Below are 10,051 nucleotides of genomic sequence, written 5' to 3' on the forward strand. Positions count from 1 at the left end.
GCATTTCCCAGCAGTCCTCACCACGCAAGCGCAGTACACGTTTTCTGGCAGTGGTAAACAGACGTCAGAAGGGAGTCTTCGCCTCGAGTCAAAACTAAACAAAAAAAGATATACGATGAATGAATATTTGGACATCCAGAATAGCCACAAGTCAAACAAAACTAACGATTGAAAGGGGGAGAATTCCAAAGGAAGGTACTGAAGCCTTTTTTTCGACTTTTGAGAGGATTTTGAACTCCAAAATAACTGGAGTTAGCCAGCAGCTAACGTTAAGTGGCTATCACGCTATTTTAAAAACTACGTTTGGTGTGTGGAGTCGAGCCGAGGTGGGAGAGCCTGAACTCCAAGAAACCGTGGATTACGAACCGTGCTTTAAATTGGTCACAAGACGCCGACTGATCCAATTTTAGGCACACTCTTAAGGTTTGTGCTCGCGCGAGCATCGTGTGCTGCTGCGTGTCAAGAAACATGGCAGATGGTGACACGCGCTTGCCCGCAATGTGGAGGAGCGTGAAAACTTGAATCAGAAAACCACGGACTTTCTGATTCATTTGTTTCTTCTAATTTTGTTTTACAGACCACCATGATCAAACTGTTCAGTAAGGTTTTGCGCTCAACATTTTATTTTTGTCAGTCGACTAAAATTACTTAGATAATACTGTAGCCAAAGAAGCGACAGCCAGCATAACATTACTGTTTTGACATCAGAAGTAAACGTGTCATTGCTTAGATAATCAAATATTGCAGATTTTTTTTACTTGAAACATTGACTATTTTATTGCAAACTCCATGAATCCAGATTTTGTATTCACTCTAAGTAATATTGTTTCACGGGGAGCAGTGACAGATGTATGTTGAAATGAAAAAGTTGTTGTTTACTAAATTGCTTTGAATTTGGATATCAATGTTCAAAGTAATATTATATCAACTCCAGTGTTCTATTGAAGCTGGAGGTTATTTCTACATGCGAAGGAGCGAGACAGCACGTTGTTTACAAGTGCAGACGAAGGCACAGTAAACCTAGTCGGCTCTTTTGTATCAGTGACCCACTGTGGTAATCCTCATTTGTGGGTTATTTGCAAAGTATATGTGTTTGAGGGCGACTTTTATGTTATAATGTTAAAGTTAAAAGCAAAACAAGTCAGTTCAATTTATAGTGTTGTGAGAGCAATAATTTTATAGCTAACGTTACTTTTACCTTCATAAACATAGAATATATTTACATTTTCCACAACAAACTACCAAAACTAAACCGAGACAAACGTTTATATATATATATATTTTAAGTATATACCCCACAGTAACACGTTATGTGGGCCATAAATTGCATTGGTCTCTGATTGCAATCCAGATGTTTTGGTGTGCATTCCTCCCTGAGTTCTCTTTGTTCTTTTATACAAACAAAGGAACCGTCATCCCAGCCCTCCTCTGCTCTATGTAAATCGGAAGGTTTATGATAGTTACTATTAAAGGGATTATTTGGGTCCCCTAATCTCCAATCTCAGGATTAACACCACTATACTGGTGTATCCAGATTATTGTTTCTCTCTTCTACTAGTCCCCTTAATAGAGAATGGAACATAGCGTTTTGGTGTAGATAGTTGAAGTTTATAGATAACTTTTGGTTATACAATAATTACATTAGAAAATATAGTCTAACTTTGAACATAGACCCCTTCTTAGATAAGAATAGGCCTACATTTTGGTGTGCCTATTACAAATACATGTCCCCAGATTACATTTTACATTAGTCATTTAGCAGATGCACTTATCCAGAGCGGTTTAGAGGAGCAACTAGGGTTAAGTGCCTTGCTCAAGGGCACATCAACAGATTGTTCACATAGTTGTCTCAGGGATTCAAGCCTTCAGTTACTTGCCCAACGCTCTTCACCACTCTTCACCTGTGACCCTACAAAAGTACAATATTGTTATTTTGATTTAAAAAAAACATTGTTTCAATATTTCAGTCTCACTATTATTTACCTTGATGATTTATTTGAAGTATTATCTCTTAGTTGTCTACATTTAGGATAGTTGTAGCAAACAAAACCTTACAATGGAGGGTTCGACGGTACCCACGATTGACCCAGATTTTGAGCCGCAAAGCAGACCTAGGTCGTGCACATGGCCGCTCCCCAGACCCGACATCTCAGCTGTCAAACCGGAGGTGGCGGACGGCCCTGAATCTTCTGCGGGAACCCCGCCCGCCGACGACGATAAGCAGGAGCAACAGCAAATCATATCCGAGCCTGAGAAAGTTGTGGTCACAGAGGGAGGAGCCGGAGTAGGTGGAGCCACACCCAGAAAGGGATCATCCCGGCGCAATGCATGGGGGAACCAGTCTTACGCGGACCTGATTAGTCAGGCTATTGAGAACTCTCCAGAGAAGCGTCTAACCTTGGCACAGATATATGACTGGATGGTGAAAACTGTGCCTTACTTCAAAGATAAAGGAGATAGCAACAGCTCAGCAGGGTGGAAGGTAAAAAAAACATGCTCATCATTATTGTTATTCACATTGTTAGAAACATGTTATACAGCCCATTTGCTGTGAACACATGATACATTATTACACTGCATTAATGCTTGAAATCTATCGTCAAACCAAGTTGAATGTTTTCTGAAAATTTAACAAGGCACCAATCTTAAAACCCTTTTTCTTGTCCCCCCTTTCCTCTAACTCAGAATTCAATCCGCCACAACTTATCACTCCACAACAAGTTCCTGAGAGTTCACAATGAGTCCACAGGCAAGAGTTCTTGGTGGATGCTCAACCCAGAGGGGGGCAAGACTGGGAAAGCCCCCCGTCGCCGTGCTGCCTCCATGGACAACAGCAGCAAACTGCTGAAAAGCCGGATGCGAGCCAAGCAGACCAAGAAGGCAGCAGCAGGCCTGGGCGGGACCACTGGGGGAGATGGCGACGGGGGCGCAGACAGTCCCAACTCCTCCCAGCAGTTCCCTAAATGGGGGGTAAACAGTGGCAGCCCCTCATCCCGTGGTAGCCTAGACGACCCTGACATGTGGACCAGCTTCCGTCCACGCACCAGCTCCAATGCCAGCACCCTGAGTGGCCGGCTGTCCCCCATCGGCCCCGGCCAGGAGGATGAGGATGACCTGCCTGAGGAAGGTCTACTGGGCTACTCCACGGGCAACCTGCCCCCCACCCTCACTGAGACACTAATGGAGGAGCTGGACCTGATCGATGGCCTGACACTGATGACCGAGCAGCAGGGAGGGGCTAGTCCCAGCACAGCCCCACCGGCTCCCCCCACCCCTCTGCCCTCTGCCTCAACACTGCTTCCCCGGGGCTCCGGGTTCCCCTCCTTCCGTCAGCTACAGCCATCCAACATCTCCCAGGCCCCCAACCAGACTGGGGGACAGTCCTCAGGCACACAATGTGGCAACAATAACAACTCCAAACCATTAAACTATGGTAACTCTCTCTTTAACCCCATGCCCAGCCCTGGCTCCCGTGGGACTGGTCTCTATGGCACCCATGTTCCCTCCAGCTTGGAGGCGTTGCTCACCTCAGACTCCCCGCCTCCCAGTGATTTCATGATGACCCAGGTGGACCCCCTTATGCCCAGTCCTAGTGGAGTGGGGATGATGGGCATGGGGGGTCCCATGGTGGGAGGGCGGCCCAAACCAAACCAGCTGTTGCTGGGGAAGGGGCTTGAGCCAAACACTGTGGCATCCATGAGGATGCAGTCCCAGCTCCAACAGCAGCACTCTCAGCTGGGCCTGGGCATGATCCTGTCAGGCATGGCCCAAGACTCTCCACAGCTCTCAGCCCTCAAAGCTCAGCATGCACAGCTGCCAGGTATTGGGCCTCACCACGGAGGGGGCCTATCCAATATAGGAGGAGGTCTGCCAGGGATGGGCCAGTTCGGAACGCCGAGCTCCTTCCTACCATGTCAAGACCGCTTGCCCACTGACTTGGACATTGAGATGTTCACAGAGAACTTGGACTGTGACGTTGACTATATCATCAACAGTGACCTCATGGATGGAGAGGGCATTGATTTCAACTTTGACCCCATAATGCCAGGTGGGCAAAGCTACTCTGGCCCTGCAACTACGCAGAGCTCCGCCCACAACTGGGTACCCAGCTAACTTCTCAGTAACCTTGCAGTGTTAGCCAGGTATGCTGAAATTATACTTTCAGGTTCTAACCTCTCAGTAGTTTTGCACTGTACAACTAAACCACTCTTTTCTTTACCCTTTGCTTTCTTTATCCTCTTCATGATTACCCTTGTTTTCCCTCTCACCCTCACTCACTTCCTGTATCCCCTGCTTTGTTCTGGAGATTAATCAAGAACATCATGAACTACAATTTGAACATTTGTCTTTTACTTGTTGTTGCAGGTAAGGATCCCCAATCACACACAAACTCAACGACACCTACAACCTAGAACACACCTGGTGCATTCATTCCTAATCCTCATCTCCCTATTGGCTGAAGATCCAATTCCGAAGCAATTTTTTTAACTTTTGTGCTTGTACTTTTGACGAAACCAGACCTCAGACATCCATGTCACAGGCCATCCATGTCCCTGCCCCTAGTAACAGTTGCAACTTTTGGGGACTTTGCCGTATTTTTTTGAGTGTTTGAGATAAGTATGACCGAATTTATTTCGGGTGAAAAGATGAAGCACAACTAACAACTCTAAGTTAATATCACAATGAATATTATTACTATACCAAAGTAGTTTTAGGATTGATATGGTACACTTCCTTGATGTCTTTGATATTGAAGGTGAAATGGACAGTGCACACAGGAAGAAATTGCCAGTTTTCATATAAATTGTAGGTGGTGAACTATTACCGACAACCACCAACTTGGACATGAAATTAAGCTGCTGCATCTTTATCTACGGAGGGAATGAAGTTCCAACACACTCCTCTGGACTTTCCTCAATTAAAATATTGAGAAGATGACACGAGCAAAGGCTGATGATGTTAAGTCATTGGATGAGACCAAGTTGAAGATGTATGATTTGACATTGGACTCCGCATGTTGACCAGACGTAGTCTAACATTTGGTCGCTTGGTGGTACGAAACATGTGCTTCTGTTTCTTTTTCATTGACGAGACCGGAGCTGCAAAGTAACTACGAGTTATGTCAGTAGTAATTTAACAGTACAGGGTATGTGATATGCATTTACCGCTTGGCATTCATGACTGCTCAGTGTGTGCTAAAGAGCAGGGTAGAAAACACTTTGGTGGAGTTTTTTATTTTCTTGATGTGCAGTTACACTAACAATGTGAAGAAAAGTGATTTGTGAGCTTTTTACAGGGGGCATTCAAAGGTAATTGTATTTGCCAACAAATTATTTGGTTGACCAAGTGTTATATCATTGAAAGCAGTTTTCCTCCACTGCTTTAAGGGCCGTTTGAAGGTTTTGCGGAACTGGGTTGTGTTTCAAGGCACTTGGGAGTATTCCTGTCATGTGGCTCCTGTACTCTAATGGCAAAATAAGAGACTAAACCAAGTTCGGTTGAATCATTTCATCAAAGAAAAGAGGCAAGGTTGTCATGCTATGCAGATCAATCAGGAAAATTCAAAAGAAATCTTGAAGGAAATTGTTAAGATCTCTTGAAGGGTTTTGCATTTAATGTTTTCCTGCAATGTTCTATCCCTTAAAGTAAGGGAAACTGGGGCTTCATGTGGGAATATTTTCTCACTGATAACTTTGTTATACATTACTAACCATCTTTTTTAAAATGAAATTAATACAACATGTGAGAAGTAAAATATTTGACTAGTTTAATATACAATTTAGATGGAGGTTATATATGAAATATTAACATATATGAATATATTTCTATTACTAATCAGACGTTATGGAGAAAAACAATTTCAGATCATTTTGAACGGTCATTTTCTATATATTCTTTTATTTTTGTAAAAGATGAGATGCATGTAGATTTTATACATAACCAAAAGAACACTAAGAATTACATGGCAGATAGTGGGTGCTTGGGACAAAAAATATTTTAGTGTAGATAAGCTTCGCAAGTGGAGCCAAAGAATGAAAAAAGAAAAGAAATCTGCATTTTAACAAATGACACGGCAGGTGAGTTGAGGCGAAGTACATGCGTGGATATACCAGTATAACTTGATTTTCCAAATTGACTTGCCACTTAGTTAATTTGACTTGATTATTGTGAAATTTAAATCAAAGTTAAAACCTGCACATGTTATTTACACAGTGGAGGACATTTTGCTTACAGCAGTGATGCTGAATTCACATCTCAAATGATGCAGCGATTAAATCTCAGGGTCATTTAAAAAATAATAATAATGGAAACATCTTCCTTAAGGGAGTAATCAGATAATCATCAGAATTACATTTATTTTAGGTAAATTTCTATGTTAAAATACAAGACTGGAAACCAACAGCCCCTCGTGTTTTGCCATTTTCTTAATCGTGAGGCATCCTTGACACAAGGGTCTTTTGATTCATACCACTTTTTCAATTTAACACTTAAAAATATAAATTCTAATTTTACTAAGATGGAAATAAACAAGAGATCTTTAGTCATGTATATCATAACAATAGTCTTGTTCGAGGTTGTTAAACTGCCAATATTGAACACTATAGCATGTTATTCAATAGCAAGATGCACCATGTCATTTTTCATGTTTTTTCCTTCCTTTTGAAGATGAGTTTTGTGTTAGGAGGAAGTTTGTATTTAAATACTTGATCACGACAGAAGAAAAGGTTTCATTTATTGTAAATGTTTTTTGTGTTGACCAGTTTTTCATCTGAAATGCATCCTAGATGGAGTTTGACATCCATTATTAATAATTTCACTGTAACCATGTGAATACTTTAGCTTTTCATTTGTATAAAGCACTCTTTTTCGCACAGATTTTTCTATTGACCGGTGCTAGTTGTCATTTATGACATACCCTAAGAGGGCCATAATGCAATGGGTGCATATTTAGATTKTTTCAGGGCCTTGAATCATTTGTATGCAGCACAAGGATATTTTGAGTGAGGTAGTGATTAGTTAAAGCTGAAATATGTAACTTTTTGGGCGACCTGACAAAATTGGCATCATTGTAAGCAAGTCTAAGAAGTGGTAGATCTGTTCTATGTGCACTATTTCTATTCTTCCCGTTTTAAGTTTCATTTTTGTCTTTTACTTTCAATTTTGTACACCATCTGAAAATATAATTTTTGGTTATGGAAAATATATTTCACAGTGGTTTAGATGGTACAATAATTCTCTACACTATGCGTGATTGTTTTGTCACATAAACTGAAATTAGGCAAGCTATTAGAATTTTAGCAACCAGGAAATGGCGGAGCGATTTCTGCATAGTGCATCTTTCAAGAAACAAACCTTTTATTTTTCTGTATTGTGATCCCCAAACGTTGTCACTTAAAAATAGTTTTGAAATTAAAGTGAATACTGTGTAGTTTGAGGTATTTTAGTAATGATGTATGAAATGTAAGCAAAAGGCAATTAATTTACTGGTCCCATTGATGTACAACAAATCAACTTGGTTGCTGTGATGGATTCCACAGGGTCATACTATTGTTACCATTATCGGCCGGGTCTTTAAGACATGTCTTCTGCTTATGCATCTTAGGATGGGTGTGAGTGTTTGATAGGACTGTGTGAAAGTGAATGTGTCAGTGTTGGACAGTGGTGTAACTTGTGTGTTTGTGGCTGTTTGTAAAAGCACAGGGTATAGAGGACATCCTTCTCATAGACTTTATTTGCTCGGTCATGCCTTGAGTAATCTGCTGGAGGTTCAGCCACTGTCACCTACAATTTATGGGCTTTTTACTTTGTATCCCCTAGTCCCTGTAATATTTCCTCTCAATATTTTTCTTACATTTCTTTAATACTAATTTTCTTATAATAAAAGTAGCAGTTAGTAATTTTCTTATTTTGAAATAAAAAAATGGCCCCACTTTTTGATAATACAGCATTTTAGTATGTGGACAGGGTTGAGTAAGTTTTTTTTTTAAAAATTTAAGGGGGAAAGGGGTCAGGGGTTGATAAGTTGTGCATAGCCAATATGGGTTGATTTACTTTGATTAGTTTTGGTCTTATTACTACAGGAGGACATTTTAATAAAATAAAATAAATCCCATATGTCGATCACAAATTATTTATCTCATGATCACTACATAACAAAAGTTGTTTTGTCGAGATCACGAGATAATCAAAAGGACCACACATCATCCATTCCTTTGTTCAGATGCACGATAACCACCATTAAGGAGCCCTGTGGCTGCATTTAAGCCCTGAACGATGTCTGACATGTGCGCCACCCCCAAGACCACAGCCAATCGCATGCAAGGAACAACACGGCTAACTTGGCCAGTCTTCTGAGCTAGCTAAGTAGTCTTATTAGCTAGCTAGCTTGTTATCTATGCAGGTTGTTAGCATGCATAACTGATGTGTATCATTTTAAGGGACACATTTACTGTGGGTGAGCTCCATTCCTAACAGGCTGATCAGATGCAATTTCAGCCTCAGAGGCTGATAAGTCAGGATGCTGCCTTGTAGGCTGTTTCATAGGTAAAGCACCTTGCAGGCAGATTAGCTGTCAAGGTGCTTTATAGGCAAATTAATATCTGATCCAGGGGCTGAGCTCTATTCCTGGCAGGCTGATTAGATTCAATAGCAGCCTTCGAGGCTGATTAAACAGGATGTTGCCTTGTAGGCTGTTTCAAAGGAAGGCTCCTTGCAGACAGCCAACAAGGCAGCATCCTGACTTATCACTCTCTGAGGCTGCTATTGCATCTGATCAGCCTGCCAGGAATAGAGCGCACCCACTCTTGATCATATACATAATGCACTGACTGCTAATCTGCCTGCATGGAGCTTTGCCTATGAAACAGCCTACAAGGCAGAATCCTGATTTATCAGCCTCTGAGACTGCTATTGAATCTGATCAAGCTCTGAGGCTGAAATTMAATCTGATCAGCCTGTCAGGAATGTAGCTCACCCACTGTAAATGTTTATTATCCATAAAACATGAAGTGTCCCRTTACAATTATACACATCAGTTATGCAAGCTAAGAACCAGCATAGATTATTTWAATTTTTTACGAGCTATCTAGCTCGCTCACAATACTAGCAAAGTTAGCTGTGTTGTTGCTCGCATCCGAATGGCTGTGGTCTTGGGGGTGGCACACAGCCTGGGAGACGGGGCTGCCTGTCAGGCATCGTTCAGGGCTTAAATGCCCTACGAGAGCTTAAAGGAAAATTCCACCTAAAAACTATATTTTGGTATTTGTTTCATTAGTCCATTGTGGACATAGTCCAAAATGTTTTGCTTGGCAGCAATCGTTTAAGATATGTAACTTTCAAAATAGAGAAATCATTACATTTTGCATCATACAGGATGATTTCTGTATTTTGAAAGTTACATCTTGAAAACTTCTTTGCTGACAAGCAAAACATTTTTGAGTGTAGTTTTCCTTTAAAACATATGCGCTGATCCACGGTGGGCTCTGCCGCTTCAACCATACTGTCAATCATTAATACGTCCACTCCTATTTATAGAGTTTCTCGTGATCTCGACAAAACAACCTTTGTTATGTCATGATCATGAGATAAATATGTTGTGATCTCAACATAACGAGGGAAACATTTTAATTATTGATATGTCTGTTTTCTGGACATCCATATATTTCTCTCCCAATCTTACTTTACATGTTGTAAAGTCAGCCAGAGATAACGTTGAACACGGTTCTGGAAAGTGGAAATAAACTTTAAACTCTGTTTAACTCATTTAGCCAAGTAATTATTTTATTTCAAAATGTCATTGGTTCACTAATATTCACATGTATATTGTTCATGAACTTAATGGTATCAAAGAATATAACATTGGGATGTAATTTTTTTTAACGTTTTAACATTGATTCAAAATGCTTAATATCTGCCACTAGAGGGGGTACGTGTATAGAAAAAGGATTCTCAGACGCAAGTCCAACATTTCTGTGAGACTATAATGGATTAACATATGTTATCCAATAGCCGCTACCATGTTTTAATCATGTCACGAGGGAGGGAGGCCTTT

General features: G+C 40.9%; 1 protein-coding gene across 1 annotated transcript; it reads left to right on the plus strand.

The window, feature by feature from the left end:
* Nucleotides 1-44: 44 nt before the first annotated feature.
* On the plus strand, nt 45-8,110 carry LOC111965702 (forkhead box protein O4). The gene is made up of 4 exons (XM_023989936.2): nt 45-195; nt 2,016-2,482; nt 2,686-4,142; nt 4,366-8,110. The coding sequence occupies exons 2-3, from the start codon at nt 2,057-2,059 to the stop codon at nt 4,111-4,113; spliced, it is 1,854 nt and encodes a 617-aa protein (XP_023845704.1). The 5' UTR covers nt 45-195; nt 2,016-2,056; the 3' UTR covers nt 4,114-4,142; nt 4,366-8,110.
* The last annotated feature ends 1,941 nt before the right edge of the window (nt 8,111-10,051 follow it).

This window comes from Salvelinus sp. IW2-2015, linkage group LG6.2 (genome assembly GCF_002910315.2).
Source record: "Salvelinus sp. IW2-2015 linkage group LG6.2, ASM291031v2, whole genome shotgun sequence".
NCBI lineage: Eukaryota > Metazoa > Chordata > Actinopteri > Salmoniformes > Salmonidae > Salvelinus > Salvelinus sp. IW2-2015.

Bases quoted from the DNA above. Each gene is read 5' to 3' on its own strand.
- LOC111965702 (XM_023989936.2), top strand. From the start codon at position 2,057: ATGGAGGGTTCGACGGTACCCACGATTGACCCAGATTTTGAGCCGCAA. The intron at 2,483-2,685 runs GTAAAAAAAACA...CCTCTAACTCAG, and splicing joins ACAGCTCAGCAGGGTGGAAG to AATTCAATCCGCCACAACTT.